The sequence below is a fragment of the Opisthocomus hoazin genome, chromosome 3 (genome assembly GCF_030867145.1).
Source record: "Opisthocomus hoazin isolate bOpiHoa1 chromosome 3, bOpiHoa1.hap1, whole genome shotgun sequence".
Classification (NCBI taxonomy): Eukaryota; Metazoa; Chordata; class Aves; order Opisthocomiformes; family Opisthocomidae; genus Opisthocomus; species Opisthocomus hoazin.
Genome location: NC_134416.1, coordinates 61,329,796 through 61,347,002, shown reverse-complemented (window position 1 = coordinate 61,347,002; position 17,207 = coordinate 61,329,796). Strand labels below are relative to the sequence as shown.

General features: G+C 40.7%; 1 protein-coding gene across 2 annotated transcripts in view; it reads left to right on the top strand.

Annotated features, from left to right (window-relative positions):
• The window catches only part of SPIRE1 (spire type actin nucleation factor 1), a 137,947-nt gene that overhangs the window by 106,887 nt on the left and 13,853 nt on the right, over positions 1-17,207 (top strand). The window contains exons 9-12 of one of the 2 annotated variants that reach the window (XM_075416501.1): positions 922-963; positions 8,680-8,843; positions 13,843-13,933; positions 14,838-14,980. In XM_075416501.1, the coding sequence (XP_075272616.1) occupies positions 922-963; positions 8,680-8,843; positions 13,843-13,933; positions 14,838-14,980 (440 nt within the window). The remainder of the gene's footprint in view (positions 1-921; positions 964-8,679; positions 8,844-13,842; positions 13,934-14,837; positions 14,981-17,207) is intronic. The other variant, XM_075416502.1, reaches the window with a different exon arrangement.

Here is a 17,207-nt window from a genome sequence, read left to right as displayed (position 1 = left end):
GCAGTGGTATGTGTGGCTGACAGACCCTTTCATACCACCTTGTGTGTTTATCACCTGTCGAGTAAGATGGATAAGGTGATGTCAATTTTGATGCATTCTGGTACATTCTTGCTGCTGGTCTTGGCCTGCTTATTTGGATTAGTATACTGAAATTTTCAGTTCAGCTGAATATATTGTCTACTCCCTGAATTACACTCTGTAATTTGAAATATAGATAGGTCTTTCCAGAAATTAAGCACATCTGACCACTTTCTTATGTAGGAGTAAAATGGTTCGAGGCCCAGAAAGAAGAGGATAATATTATGGATAAACTTTAAAGGCTAAGTCCTCTTAAGGTTTTTAAAAAGAACAAGCATCAGCACAAATCACACTGTGTTCAGCCTTTTTTTCCATCCTCTTCAAGGAAACTACTGCTGAAGCTTAGCTTGATTGTCTCTCTTTATTAGTTTAATTATAATCATTGGAGATTATGCCTGAAAAAATTAAAAATCTTTATTTCAGGTCACTGAAACTTGTGTGAAATGTGGCTTTGTAGTTTCAATGTTTTTCAACTCTTTCTCACTTCTGTTCCCCTCCCCTGCCCTCCCCTTTCTCTCTTACATGACATTTTGATTTAAAATATTTTGTTTTTAAAATACTTGCCTCTTGTTTTAATACTTGATTTATTGAATTCCAAAAATTCATTCTACAGCTATACAGCTATCTTTATACTTGCTCTGTTTGCAAGTCCCATTTACGCTTCTGTAGTTTTCAGACTTGGAGCTTTACTACAGTAAAGCAATAGTATGTCTGACACATTTTGGATTTAGGCCACAGAATCCAAAATGTCTCAAGTGGAATTGATTTTTTGTTTTCGTTACCTCTCTGCTTTTCTAATAGCTGAATCATTTTCTTTTTGTTGTTTTTGTTTCTTTTTTACAGCAATGCGGCCACTTAGCATGTCTTACAGTTTTGACTTGTCAGGTAAAAAGTGCAACAACACCTGACGTCGTTATTGTGCTTATTGTGAAATTTGTTCCATCTGTCTGTTCAATTCCTATGTAAGAAAGAAACTTGAAGGGATTCTTCCAAGATATGGTCAGTGAAAATAAAAATTAAAATAAATTACTTACTAATACCTACATTTCCCTTGCCACAAAAGAATGCCTAGCTATAGGAAACAGCTGCATTTCACCTAAAATAGAGTGCTGGAATTCTGCTTAAATAAATAACCAAAATAAGGTGGCCCAGAGCTAGTCCAAACTCTGAAAAGGATTGCAGAATACAGTGTCACCTTGAAGTCCTATTTACTTATTATGTATTAATCTGACCTCTGTGTCTTTACAGTCATTTTTTTGAGTAGAGCATCTTTTGCAGTACTTCAAAACTAGTTTTTGGATACTCGTGAGAAATGAACTCATCTACCTTTCTAGATTTAACAAAATACACCTACCACAGAATAATTTGTGTTGGAAGGGACCTTTAAAGGTCATCTGCTCCAACCCCCCTGCAGTGAGTAGGGACATCTTCAACTAGACCAGGTTGCTCAGAGCCCCTTCCAACCTGACCTGGAATGTTTCCAGGGATGGGGCATCTACCACCTCTCCAGGCAACCTGTTCCAGTGTTTCACCACCCTCACTGTAAAAAATCTCTTCCTTGTATCTAGTCTGAATCTACCCTCTTTTCATTTTAAACCGTTATCCCATGTCCTATCACAACAGGCCCTGCTAAAAAGTTTGTCCCGATCTTTCTTATAAGCCCACTTCAGGTACTGGAAGGCTGCTGTAAGGTCTCCCCACAGCCTTCTCTTCTCCAGGTTGAACAGCCCCAACTCTCTCAGCCTTCCCTCATAGGAGAGGTGTTCCAGCCCTCGGATCATTTTTGTGGCCCTCCTCTGGACCCACTCCAACAGGTCTATGCCCTTCTTGTGCTCGGGGCTCCACAGCTGGATGCAGGACTCCAGGTGGGGTCTCACCAGAGCAGAGCAGAGGGGCAGAATCACCTCCCTCGACCTGCTGGCCACGCTGCTTTTGATGCAGCCCAGGATATGGTTGGCCTTCTGGGCTGCAAACACACAATGCCAAGTGATGCCCAGCTTTTCATCCACCAGTACCCAGAAGTCCTTCTTAGCAGGGCTGCTCTCAATCACATCATCCCCCCAGCCTGTATTGATACTTTGATACTAACCTAGAAAGGAACTGTCAATTCTACCATGTGTCTTTACAGTAAATGTTTTGTGAATTGTGAAATCGAAGATGTTCACTTAAAAGAGCCTAACTTTTTAGTTACTCTTTTTTTTACTGGTTAGTGAAAGAAGTTGTTATGGTTTGCTGGTAGTAGGTGATACAGAGGATTTGGTAGCTGATCCTTCATCAACTATCTAATATCAAATTTAAAGGTTCCTCGTGGTAGTCCATTAGTTAGGACATGCAGAAACTGGAGGAACATGTTCTACTTCAGAGACAGCAATGTCAGAGAGAGTTTGGGCCTACTAGCCAGAAACTAAATTCATTCCTCCCTCAGTGTGCACTAACTTTCCAGGATGCTCAGGCCCAAAGACTAGGTCATTGAGGCTAGAAATACTCTACATCAGCTTTAAAGATTTGTCCACTGAGGAGAGCTCTTAGCTAATTTCGCCTAGGTGACTGCCAAAAAAATAGTCTCCAAATAAATCCATGTTCTCATCTTATGAAGAAGCAACACCAGCTGTACTCTCCCTCCTTCTTTCTAGTTATGTGTAGAAACATCTCATCTTGGACACTTGAAGAGTTTTCGTCCTCTGTTTCTCCATGCACCCTTTAACCTCTTGTGGTCGTTTTCCCCATAGAAAGGCATAATCTGACTGAAATGCTAGCGTATTGCAAACTAGGAAGAGCATAGAGAAGTTATTTGATTACCATATTATAAAAAATGCAGTAGTTTTGTAATATGAGAGGGAAGTTCACAAATTAACCTGTCTGTGAACACGACTTCATGTTCTGGCTGAGCCAAATAAACAGCTTGCCACTGTCAAGAGGCAAGGAGGGGCTCTCGCTGCTCCCTCTCCTCCCCAGGCTTCCATCCAAGCATGCGATTCCCCCTTCTCCTCTGTGCCAGTCCTGCTCATTTACTCACAAAACAACCTGGTTAAATGTATGTAACCCAGGAACAAATACTTTCGTTTTTTTACCAGGTTGATTTTCTGCTTTTTTAGTGGTTTAAATCTGCTTACTGTCTGATCAGATGATCAGGGCAGGTGATGAGCATGGTGGATGGGAGGGAGGAGCAGACTCTCCCTATTAGAGGCGGTGGCAAGCTGTTAATCCAGCTCAAGCCCTTTTGTGAAACCTTACACCGGTGGCGTATTGTACAGCTGCTGCAGCTCTCTGGTGGGATTCAAATTATGTGTGTACTAGGTATCATGTTTTACTTCACTGAAAGCTGGAGGGTCCTCAGGGGGGCAGATAATAGCATAAACAGGTAAAATTCAGTTTTCAATAAGTATTGTTGCTTTCAGATATGCCAGAAGTTCCTTCAGTTTTAACACTATAAAACTGAATGTGCCAGTGACCTACAAAAGGGAAATGTTCAGATCTGTCCTTCTCCATGTGTCTGTTTGCTGCTTCTTTTGCCTTTTGTTTCTAAGAATCCTGAGACATCCTCTTTTGTTTAAATCCAAACAATAGTTTGTAAATGCTCCCTTCATAATCCATTAGTCCATTACCATGTTTTTATTTTAAAGAAGTAGCTTCATAGAAATCTATACTGTACTTGGATTTGCTCTTTTTGACTGACCATCGAAGAACTCTTCCTGTTTTCTTTATCTGTCTTCCAAATGTGATTGGTTTTGTTTTATGAAGTCATGTGGTTCTCAGCAAGTAGTATCATATGGCGTGACGGAATGATCTGATAAATTGTCTTTAGAAGTAAATTCAGGATGGTGACAGCACACCAGTTAGGTAGATGTGAGACACCTGATGAGCTGTACAAATGAATTAAATGGGTTGGGATGTCGACAGTAAGCAGTAGTTTTGAATGTTGTTGCTTTGCGTGCTTTTACTTTCTTCATTATTTTGGAGGCGGGGAAGCTATGCTGTGCTTTCATTCTGTGATGGCGGTTTCCACATACTTGCTTTTTCACTGCTTTCCTTGCTCTCTGCCTGATGGAATTGCTGTCACAAAAAACACAAACCAGCTGAAAACCAGAAGTGTTTCCTACTAAGTGCTAAAGAACAGGTGCGGGCTTTTTTACTTGTTGTCTGCAACTGGGATGATGCAGATCATTTCTGAGAAGACTTGTGCTGGCACCGAGCCGGTGTAGTTGATCTGTCGCACTGCCTGGCTCCACGCATCTCCCTGCTGTTGCCGTCCTGAAGAGGAGAGGAGGGGTGCCTGGAACCTCCCTGTACACTGCTGTTTCCTGCTGGGTGAAAAGAAGGAGCAAACAGTAGCCACCTACTCAGATATCGATTAGGGACCAGGGCAGTCATTGCCGGCTTCTTCTAATAGAAACGTAGCTTAAAAGCAGCTTCATTTCTATGGACTGCGTTGAATGTAGCTCAAAAGATCGGTCATTCCCAGTCTTAACACTCAAGCACTTACCTCAGAGCTGTACCCATGGCTGCTTTGAAGTTGTTACTTCAGAAAAGGTTTGTACATTTTGGGGGCAGGGCGGGTCAGGGAGAGAAGAAAAAGGAAACTGAAACATTTGAATTCAAACTTCATGGGGATTGTTCCTGTTGTTCCCAACCCTGCGAGCTGGTGTGTATCACTGCTGGCCTTACACGAGCTGTGCCTCAAACCAATGCGAGGAAGGAACTCCACCAGCTCCTGGTAATCTCTTAATTTAGATAACACAATAATAAATGTGATGCAGACACCAGTAAAAGACTGGCAGTTTGGTATAGTGATTTATTAGTTCTCAGGTTGGACTTCAACAGGTAAGTCCATTGAAAGGAACTGCACATCTCTGTTACCATTATTCATTACATAATCTTTCCCAGTATATTTTTGTCATCATATGCCTATTAATTATGCAAATCCATTTTAGATTTCTTTTAAACTCAGTGTAGAAATTATAAGGTTGAGGACTACATTTGCTGTACAGAACAAAATTCAAGTTTCTGTTGTCATTATTTGCCAAAGAGAGCTGGTTAGGAGGCAGACAGCGTATGGTTACATGACTGCTGTGGTTTGCATGTAATCTGTGGTCTGCTTAATTCCTTGTTTTGTAAGAGACGTAATCTTACATGTAAATAAAGGCGCATTTCACATTATCCTAGGATGGGGTTCTTTAGTCTCCCCCCTTCTTAAGGCTAGTCAGGGAAGGCCAACACAAAGAATAAGTGATCAAATCAAGACCTTCTCTTCTTTCGTTTGCCTGTTGTAATGATAGCTTAGAAGAAACTCAAAAGAAACCAAACATATTCATCCAGTTTGCAGGTACTGTTCATTGTACTTGCTGCCTGAAAACATGGAGGAATGACACTCTCCCAGTGTGTCTGACTCTCTAATAAAATCTTAACCCCAGGGTGTTACTTACACAAGCCTTTTTTTTTAACATAATTTGAATAATCTCCAAACTATTTAGATGTTCTATGAAACTAGAGATTGTGAAACTACAATGCAATTTAAAAAAAAAATGTTTAGGATTTTGTTTACAAAAATTGTCCATTAATTTCTTCTGTTACATTCATTTTTATAAGCATTATTCTAATGGTTGTTCCTGACTTGTTTATCCTGATTAATTTTATCTTGTTTATGATGATGTATGATTATTTGCCACATGGTAATGTTTCTGTTGCCAGAGTACATCACTAAAATAGCTTAAAGTAACCATTTTTTGGTCTGTATCTGCTAACAAATCCTGGTTTTAGTTTTGGAACAGCTTATTTTTGTTGGAATCTGTTTGCTGAAACTGTAAAATTTCATGATCCCTTCCTTAAATTATGATAATCCTTTTATTCATGTATATCCAGTACTGTAAGTGCAGTAATGATAAACTGAACTCAAGCACTGTTGTCAAAACAGATTTTAGAAATTGGATGGTTTTCTAATTTTACTTTTGTAAAATCTGTTGGTTTATTGTAGTTTTATTCTTTAGTGCTTGCAGGTTGTAAAAACACTCCCTGTTTTTTTCTTTAGAGGAAAAAATGGTGATAAATTACATTTTCTACTGAAGGGCCTTTCAAAGCAGATACTGTGGATTGTATTGTCAATTCATCTAAAGCTGCTCTGGTATTTTGAGAAGACTTAATATGTTTCTGAACAACTTATAAATGTGTAAGCTTAGATAACACCTGTTTTAGGCTTGGTAGATAGTGATTGGCTACATAAGTTACCTCCAAAATGGATTAGAAGTTTCCCTTTCCAGGGCCTAGAAAAATGGCATCCGAATTCTTAGAAAACAAAATAACATGCCAAAACAAACAAACAAAAACCCCAAACCAAAACAGAAAATAACAGAAGACTGGGTATCTATTGCATCACCTCCCATAGTGCGAGGAGATGTCTGGTGGGTGTTCCCTCCTCTTGCCTTTCCCCAGAGCTATCGTGTATTTTATTTTTTGGAAAGAGGGCAATACTGTTGGCCTTCCCATCATTTGTATTCCGGTGAGTCCAACAGTACTCACGGGCCATCCTTCAGCCTCCCTACCATCGGGCAGGGGAGTCACCACCCAGGAGGCCTTTGAGAGGAGGGACACCCGCTGTGGCTGTTGTGTTGGTGGTGCTGGGGCTGCTGCGCTGGACTGTCTGTTCAGGAGCCGCCCAGTGCGATCAAAAGTCAAATCAAAGGTTTTTCTCTTGTTCGTTTGGGAAAGCCTGAGCTTCTTCAATCAGCTGTGTGCCAGCTAAGTACGAGGTCTCAAGAAGTGGTATTGGCAGCAAGGAGGTGAGGCAGTTCAGGTTTTGTTTTCCTGCTATCGCTTTCTGGGATTGTGTTGAGCAGCTGTTAGAGCAGGAATGCATTTGATGTGGAGGACGCCCATGCTGTACTTGCAGAAATCTAGGAGGAGAAAAAATCATGACCTATAAGCCGTAGTGCTAGTCAGGACACCCATTAGCAAAGCCTTTGAAGATAGGAACTAAGGGTTAGAGTGTTGAAGCCTTTGATTGCAACTCTCTGTAGGGAGGACCTGAAGGCAGTAATAGCACTGTAGTACACAGATTCATAGGCTTGGAATGTCACCATGACTTTAATAGTCCAAATAATCACTTTTTCTTAATACTCCCAGTTGAAGGTATGATTTATAGGGAACTATTAATACATTCCCTGTCCTTTCTAGCTCAGTTTCTAGCATCTAACAATAACCTAATTAATTCTTTAAAATGTATATTGATTTAACTTACTCATCTTATTCCTTTCCAATAGCTACTCCAGTGAGAATGTTGTAAAACAGACCTACTGCTGCAACGGAGGCTTTGTCTAGACTGCATAATTTTAACTTACCTAGTGCAAGAATGGCTTTTATCAATGCAAATTGTGTTCTAGCAGCGGTGACCATGTCTGTTTATACTAGGGGAACTGTGTAAGTAACTCCAAATGATGTGTGAGTGCTTACGTTGCTGGCACTGGGAATATCTGAGTGATATCATTTCTGTGTCGTAGTCCTCCCGGTAACCTAAGGTACGAGTCATTTGACCTTCTGTGCCTCTTTTCACCATGTATAAAAATGGGAATAATAACTTGTCATTACCCTAGCCTTAAAGTACCTGGAGGTACTTTGTTATTAAGACTGAGGAAGGAGTCCTATAATTACATGGGTAGAAAAACACATTTATAGAAAGACCAGATGCTTTGGTATACATGCAAATGGGAGATTAAAAGCTTCTCTTCCTTCTCCCTCTGACATAATTTTCTCCAGACTGGAATACTGCACTTTGTACTTTTACAGGGATAAAACTGATTTATCAGACAAACTCTAAGCTCTCCTAAAATATCAAAGCCTATGTCATTATCTTGATGTCTAAGCTAAGCTAGGCTAAGCGCAGCAGACCCAGTGCTTGCGTTATCCGAGATGCATCTTCATTGCATGCTGGCAGAAATCCTGAGTAATTTATTCAGTGGAGTTACATCCTTGTAAAACCCATGTAGATGAAAATAGAGCTGGAGCCCTATGTTTCTGCTGTTACATGAACACTGAATGTCACAGGTATATTTTTAATGACCATGCAAACCTAAGAACTGTGCATATTTTTGATGAATGGTAATTATTTAGCTCATTTTCATTCCTTTCCTGTATACTGCAGAATAAAGTGTAATTCTGTCCTCACAGGAAAAACGAAGTTTACTCCATGCTAAACCTCTTAATTTCTGTGTGGCATTGTCTTCAGATTACTGGAAACCCACTTGTCCAGATATGGTTGTGCATTCTTCTGATAATTATTATAGAGTTAATTATATACTATTAAGTTGAAGGAAGAGTATTTTCGGGTTTAACACAGAATTTTTTTTTTAAGTTGATTGGTATTAGTCTGAGGTTGGTTTTTAGTATAGTGCGCTGCCGCTTTTTCCACTGCTTTCATTGTTTCATATTGCTTCTGTACCACAAGCCATTGCCTCTAGTTCTCTGAGCGATGTATTGCTAAAGTAAAAGAAATGCACACGTATAACTATCACAATAATTATTTCCTTTCGTGTGTATTGCCTGGACAGTACGATTTGAGAAGGCAAAATAAAAATTAGGTCCGAACACCAACTGTTCTGTTTCTTTTGCTAGACGTGTCTACGCCAGAGGCTGGAAGAAAATTAGTGGATGCCTCTGTAGTGAACGGTGGCCTGGCACCACAAGGAAAGCAGAATGGGGCCACGCAATTGACGGTACAACGCAAGAGACTCCTTAAGGCTCCCACGCTGGCTGAACTTGACAGTTCAGATTCAGAGGTAAAAAATCAGGATGCAGCTTGCTGCTTGATTGTCAGAATTGAGTCTTATTCCTTAATTTGCTGAGCTGATCAGATGAGAAGTGCCTTTGTAGATTATAATCTGAATTTTCCATGACTGCTTTGTCAGCCCACAGAACTTCAAAAGCAATAGATCAGACCTCAAAAATGACAATATTCTTTAAAAATGTTAGATGCTAATTTTGGCCTTAAAGCCAGTATTTACGTATTTTTCTAGATGCCCAGTATCTGTCCACAGTGTATATGTAGCAATTATGCTTTTGGGAATGCAGACAAATGTGTTGCACCCTTCTGGCACCCATGCAGGAGCTGTCACTAAAGGCCTCAGATGTGAGGCCAGCCTCACGGTACCAGCTGTTAAATTAAAGAGCATCAGCTGTGCCAGAGGGTTTGCAGTTTGGTGCAAATGTCCGTGTGTTAGTTTGCTATTTAGGCTTGGGAAGTAACACCCAACGAATGTTTCACAGGTAGGCACAAGCAAATACCACTTAGATGGAGAAACAGCTTTGAATACGTCCTCTCTGGAATGTGGAGTTAAAGATTTATAAAAGCATGGAAAGCAGAAAAGCTTAAAAAAGCTCTCTAGCTTAAAAGCTGCATTATATATGATCCTCAAGAAGTACCAGTGGTACATCCTCAAGAATGAGCTTTGTCTTCTGCACCAGTAGCATCATTAATTGAGTTTGGACCTTTCTGAAAGTGAAGCTGTCTGGAAAGCACAGGCAGGCAGGGTTTATTCACAGAGGCGAATTTTAGCCTGGGGAAGGCAGTCTTCCCTGACTCTCTTACGCTCTACTAAATAGGGAAGGAGGGGTTTCCTGACAGGGTGCTTACAAAAGCACCTAAGCTGAAAGACAAGAGGCTGGGGAAAAATATATGTGGGGAGAAATTAATCTCTTTGCATACTTTCTTGATCTGTGAAAGGTTGACCCTCTTTGTATTGGGCGTTATCCTATGGATGAATTGTGTGGGTGCGTAATTTGGTGCGTCTGTTCCGAAAGCAGAAGAGATTTGCATTCTGAAATCTCTCAGCAATCTTTAAGATTACAATAGCATCTATGTGAGGTTTTGTTAATATGAGTGAAGCTGGGCAGGATGCACGAATATTAAGACCTGTCAGTGAGAGCTGGATCTTGGACTTACAGCTTCCCAGCTTGTAGCTCCGTATGTCCTGAAGCTGATGCAGCATGATATTGCACATGGAAAAATGAGCAGAAGTCAGTAAGAGAAAATTCTGTAAAGGGAAACATGAAGTGATTCTTGTAGGAGGGAAAAATAACATGTCTGACTGTGACTATTGATTAGGGAATACTGTGTAGGCAAACAAAGTCATCTAGAGTAAGCTCTGAAACATACAGCAGAAGATAAATTGAAAAGAAATCAGCCACATCGAGCTGTCACAGAGAACAGATGCTGTGCTGGTTTGAGTTAACAAAAGTAGCGGGTGAAGCAATGAAGACGATTAAGATCTTCAGCAGAATACTGATTGGGGCTCAGGAACAGGGCTAAAGTAGCATAAATAAACAAACGGAAGGGAGTTTGGGTGAAATTTTATGAGCTGACGAGGGGAGTGGGACATAGACCAATTGAAGAAAGTGAAGATCACTCGGTCAAAATGTCTTATTGCTTTCCTGACTTTTACTTTGTGTGTAACACACTGAAGAGCATATGCGTTGTCCTGATTGCCTATAGATGACTCGGCCACCTCTTTTGCCTGCAATTTGGATTGGGCTTAACCTATTTAGACTTACTCACTGGCAGTTAAATTATGACTATGTTATGCCCTAAATTACAGGCTGCAAAGATCTGCACTGCTGAGCTGTGGACCTCCAAATGAGCTATGATGCAGACACATTTTTTTTTTCCCCTGCATCCCCTTTGTTCTTCTGTCAGCTGTGTTGTGATGCAGACTGCGCCCCAACACTCAGCGTTGCCAGCCAGAGGTGAAAGGAAGGGTCTGATACAGCCCTGTGCCCATTTGCTGGCAAGGATGAATATTGTACAGCCCGTTCGTGCTTTCTGTCCTTGCTTTTTTCTGCATCGCACTAGAATCGAGTTTTCAGAGGGGGAGTAGGAAGTGCCATTTTGCTTTGAGTGGCTAAAAGAAGTAGCACTCTAATAGTGATTTTTGATACAGATATAAAAATAGTATCTTCCCAATGAAGCTACAGCTGTCTGGACAAAAATCATGTCAGTAGCATATTCAGATGTTTTAAGGCAATGACTTTAAAGGTACAGCTTTCTCAGTACATGTAAAATTCTGTTTAACTCTGTGGAGAAGCACGGAGTCCTGGATGGTGGGTTGATCCAACCTCAAATATAAAATGTCAGGTACTCTACCGTAATAGTCAACAGTTACTGTGTTGATATGAAGAAATTCATACAATGGTTCATCAGTACTTCCTACACAAAATTTCATTCTCAAAAAAAGCCTTCCATGTTTGAGAAATCATAGGGCAGTAGTAGCATTTTCAGTGCATGTGTTTGTGCACAGAAAAAGTAATTTGGAATGAAAAACCAGGAGCACCTGTTGTCCAAGTAGGATGATACATCAAATTAAACATACTCCTGGCTTCCATTCTCCCTGGATTGGTTGTTTATACTTACTATTTTTTATACTTAGTCATTAGTTCTGACAGTTTATTCCCTCTCATTCTTTAGAATAAGAAGTGTGGGTCCTGGAATCTTTCTTGCGGGTCTTTACCATAGCCTCTTATTCCTCTGTTTTTGTCCATTTCTTCACTCTGTTTCTTTGAGACTTCTAGACCACTGGGATAGCCAGTGTTCATCCATTACTAATGAGGTAACTAGAAATCTTTCAAGATGGAGACATCTGTGTGCTACCTAGTTTTACAACATCTGACTGAGACATCACGTCCATCTTGAGTTCAGAAGTGGAATGAAGAATGGTCAATAGCTATTTCTTTCCATTGAAAGATAGCAATTAGCAAGATTAGACAGACATGTGAAACATTTCTGTAATCTCTGTTTTAGAGTTTTTCTTTAAAATAGATACACGCTTTTGATATTTTCAGTTGTGCACCTTGTTTTGTCTCTCTTCTCTCTGTGCCAGTGTTTCAGACACAGGAAAAACAGAAGAAAAAACAGAGAATAAAAAAACCCAGAAAAGCATGTAAATAAACTCAGTGCACAGACTGTTGCTTGAATCATGATTCAGTCGTTTGTAAAACTCTAGAGCATAAGACGATGACAACTGAAGCACGTACCACTTTGGTCAGGACTAGTCAGGGTCCCACAGAACAAGAGACTTCTCTAGAGCAAGGATTGCTTGGATTGAGGTCCAGAGACAGCTGTTCCCCACCTGCTCCTCAAAAAGCCCTCTCTGAAGCTCTGGCTGCTTTTCATTCATAAAAATGAGCAGCACGGCACCATGGTTATGGTTTTTTTAATTCACAGCCTGCTTAGTTCTGCATCTTAGCTTGCTAGTTTCTCTGGCAGTGGGAAAGTAACTCAGAAGAGCTTGACTTCTACAAAGTGAAGTAGTTCCCTTTGTACAGGAGTTTTTCTCCTTCACAAAATCTGAGTGTTTAACTCTAGACTTGTGAACACTGTTGCAGCCCTTCTAAAGAACAGTGCATCCAGTTGTCTCGCAGGTTCTCCAGTGGTCTTTTAATGCAACCACGCGGCACGAAGCAGTGATATGCAAAGCTATCTGAGCTAGCTCTGTAGCTAAACTGTCCTGGTTTCTGGAAGTAAAACAACATGCTGCTCAAACTTCCCTGCAAGCTTCCCATCACAACTGTCCTGAGGGGTCACACTTGATGTGTTAAAGTGAATATGTTGCTCTGGGATTTGAGCTGGTTTGAGTCCCTCTGCAAAATACCGTGCTGTGGCATACATGTGGGAACAGTATATGTCACAGTGTCCTCGCATACGATGCATACCCTTGGGCTAAGCATGAAGTACAGATCACCTGATAGGACTTTGTAGAGGCATCTGTCCCATGATGCATGGTGCTCATTGAGGTGATCCTGCCAGCTTTTCAGACTTGCTGTTACCAAAGAAGGCAGTCTTTCAGCCAGTGGAGGTTATCCTGCTTGTGGTTCACGTAACTAAGGAAATCTGTGAGAGAGAAGCTCAGCCACTTGCTGGATTTTAGAGCACATCACTTGTCTGATCTGTAAATCTTGACAACTTAAATGATGTAGGTCTCCTTAGTTAAAAGCATTCACATTAGAGCTAAAGAGCATTCACACTCGGTCCTTCAGCTCTGTTCCTTTGGGAGGCTCCTGTGATGATCCGTATCTTGCTGGTAGCTGGTGGCTGAAGACAGAGGTTTTAGGTGGAAGCAAAGGGTTTAATAATTTGGGTGGCATAATGCTTTAGATAGCTGACAGGTGTTAGTCAAAGCCCGTTTCACTTCCATTCATCTTGCAGGAATTGCTCTTGGCTGTTGCGATGGAACATGCTTATGTAAGGAAGGAGATTTCCTTTCAGTGCAAAAGGAAGGAGAAACGCACTGAGCTTAGGGATTAGAGAACAGTGCGGTAGAGATCCGATTTCTCTTTACCTGAGTCAGTTGTGTGAGTGGCTCTGATTCCTTTGGATACCAGAGAAATCCAAGTGCTGATTCCTTGCTAGTGTGATATGAAGTTGAGTTAATGTATCTGCTGTAGCTGCAAATCTTTAGAAGTCCTTGAATACAATGAGGAAAATCAGCAGGTTGCAATGGATTCATGTACCTCTCTTCTGATCTTGTTCTTTCATACGATAATCAAATAGACCTGAATTCCAACCATGTACCATTTATTCCAGTTTCTAAAAAAAAAATAAGTATTGAAAATTCCATTTACTCAGTGCTCTGTAGATTCAGTGTTTTTCTCAGGACTTGTAGGGCTTTGATTTATCGAATGGTGCAAAATGTCTTTGACAGCTGCTGATTTTTGCATGCTAATAAGTAGTAAGAGAAGGAAAAACAGTCCTTGAGGAATTCTGTTTATTTTCCTCTGGCCACACAGGAGGAATCCGTGCACAAATCAGCGAGTAGCAGCAGCATCTCCCCCTCACAAGTGGAAGACCCCTCTCAAGAAGGTACCAGCAGCAGAAAGAGTGAGTTTCAATTAGAGACCCCAGTGGCTGCTTTTGCGCACTGCTGTTGTCTTCTGTTCTATGAACTTTGTCTGAAAGTTTTAGAGGAAGCTGAAGCTGAGTGTTGTTAATGCAATAAATCTCTAAAGCTCAACCCTAGAACCTGCTGACTAGGTCAAATGTGATTAATGCAAGGCATTAGCCTAATATATACATTGATATCTTTGTGAAACAGAAGGTGGTTTCATACTTGAGTTCAATGTGGAACTGTAGAGGAAGTCAGAAGTGAATGGGGGGTAGTTTAGCTAGGCTCATCTCAGAAAAAGGACTTGTTGCTGCAGAAACACATCTTAATCTAAGACCAATTTAAATGTTTCCTGCATCTCTGTCACCGTGCTAGTCAATGTACTTGTTTGAAAGACACACAGCAATCACCAGTATTTCTCGTAAGTACTTACTGGGAAGAGGGGAGAATCTGTTCCTTTTTTTTTTCAGGCACAGTTATTGTAGGTTTTACTGTGTAACAATATTTTTCATTTGTTTCAAAATGTTTTGGTTTCACTGGAAAGGATTTATAATGAAATGTGTAATCTGTGCATGTATTTTCTGTGCGCATATTTTCTATGCACAACGGTGAAATAAGTAGGCTAAGGCAATACCCTTGAAACACCGAATTTATACACAATGGTAACTGGACAGTAGTGTGCCTATATATGCTAGTTTTATGGGTATTCTTATGCTCTCAATCTGGAAAATGTGATGAATGTGATACCTGTCTTGAAGGTGCTCTGGGTATGGATGTGTAACTTCAGCCACCAGTAGTGGGAATTCTAGCGAATCAGTGGCTGTTTTAAGTACTGAGCAATGTTGTCCAGCAGTCTGTCTTACAGGAACTAATTTTTTTTTATACTGGTTGAATCTTTAGTGCCTCCAAAGTTCTTGCCCATATCATCTACACCACAGCCTGAGAGACGGCAGCCACCTCAGAGACGACACTCCATTGAAAAGGAAACACCAACCAATGTGAGACAGTTCCTACCACCTTCAAAACAGAGCTCCAGATCACTTGTAAGTGGAGTGGGTGGTAGGAGAGAGAGAAAGAGGCATGCTAAGAGTATAATGAAAATTAAAACTTGGCTTCAATGTGATTAGAACTTGACTCAAAGAAAACTCCTCAGTTCAGAAACAGTCCTTGGCTACTAAAGATGTTTTGAAATCAAGATCTGAACTTCTCCCTAGCATTTTTATCGAAAATCCCAGGTACAGGTGCCTCAGAAAACATTTGCACTTTGATTAGGACTCTGAGTAAAGCCACGTGCCTTGATTTTATTTCAGAATGTTACCAAAGCAGACGAACTTCACCTTACTGATTTTCCATTTGAATAGAGACAATTCCAAAGCAGTGGATCTATCTGGGGGAATTCTTTCCAGTTGTGGGAAGTATATTAGTTAATGGCTGAATGAATGGAATGGTTTCTTTTCTTCCCACCTTAAGAACTTGTGTGGTAATGTTTATACATGTGAAAGCTCTTTCAGTAATCCAAATCAAGGTTTGTCTGTGCTGCTTTGTTGAAGTTACTGAGGCAAAAATCTGTATTACTGCTTGAAAAGAAAGTACAGTACATTTGATCAATTAGCTTTAATTGAGAGTTGTTTTCCAACAGAGTATAAAGAGCAAAGGGTATGAAGTCCTGGTTCATTTATGCTGACATACTGGCTAGTGCTTTGTAATTTCATGCAGGATATGTTCCTCCTCTCTTTTCCTACCAGCAGGGTTTTGAAGCACACCCCATGAGGTGAATAGAGAAATCAATAAACACATCCTAGTTTTGAAAGGAAGGGAATATTCACTCACGCCGTCTTTTAGTGCAGGGGTATTAATGGGCTTTGAAGAGTGTTGTTGTTGGCCCAAGAGGTGGTGTCCAGCATCCAAATCTATTAGATGACAAAGTTGAACGGTAAAAAGAAAATAATCTACAAATATTCCCACAACGTGCTTCCTCCTCTTCTTTTCAGAGGATCTGTCAGATTTTGTTTGTTACATCCTTCGAACTAGACCGTAGGTTCTCGCTCCAGGTGAAGGTCAGGTAGTAGCACGTTGATAAACGCGCAGCAGAAATCGATTTCTGTCAAAATGAGCTTGGAGCAGAACGTATTGCACCAGAACCAAGCTGGAGGGTTCCATCAGCATGCATGTGAAGACACTGCCATGTAAAATGGATTGCCCTGTCATTCCCTGCTGCACTCACTCTGTGTGGAAGCACAAGCTGTACTTTGATAGGCCCAGAGTCATTCACAGACATTGTTCGAAGGGAGGAAGGGAGAGAGCGTCATCTGTTATACTGAGGCATGTGCTCCATCACACTTTTAGCGTATCTGAATATGTTACATTGTAATATTGATTTCGTGTATTTGAGATGAGGGCATCATGCAACTTAAAAATCTTATATGTGAGGCTGTTATTTTAAACAGGACAACCAAGTTTTTAACAGGACCTTTTTAAAAACATAGCTATTTTTCCTCTGTCAGTCTGTTCACTGACATATGCCTAGAAAAACATATAAAAAATAAAGCCATTGCAGAAAAACTAATTCAACTTTTCCGCTCCTGCTTGAAAATACTGAAGGAAAAGGGAGAAAAAGACATTAGATAAGTCAGGCTAATGTGGGAACATACGGGAAAGGTTTTACCAGTTTCTCTTGTGCTTGTTTTTTTTGGGTTGGGGTTTTTTTTTTTTTCAGTCTGTACAGCGCTGTCACCTAGCTTGGTTTTGGCTATGAAGTGAGAAGAAAGGAAAATCAGTAGTGAAATTATGTTCTAAGAACCTATTTTATTTGATGGCTAGAGAGCTAATTCTTAAACTTGGCAATAGTGCCCTCTAGGGTGTGACAGACAGCTCCCACAACACTTTTGGGTTTAGTTTTGGTAGATGTTTCTGATACGCTGGCACTAGCCCGGTTCCACGCTTTGGCTTGCTGCAGGTCTTTCCTTCGCCGGAGAGATGCCGGCTTCTTTCTGTGGCTGCGCCAGGTGCTGCGTATGTAACATGGCCGTTCCTGGAGTGAACGCTTCTCCAGAAGTGCAGAATATTATTTATTTTTTACTTGACTTCACCCTTCTTCATCCCTTCCTCCAGGACTGATGGAGTTTCATTTCTTATCACCTGCTCCTGTGACCGCAGTTTCTCTCCAAGGTGAAAGAGACCTCGTCAATAAATAGCCCTCAATGCCAGTGAGAACAGGCAGGAGTTTGCTACAGTCTCTTAGCAGGATTAGCAAGAAACTGGTCAGTCTTG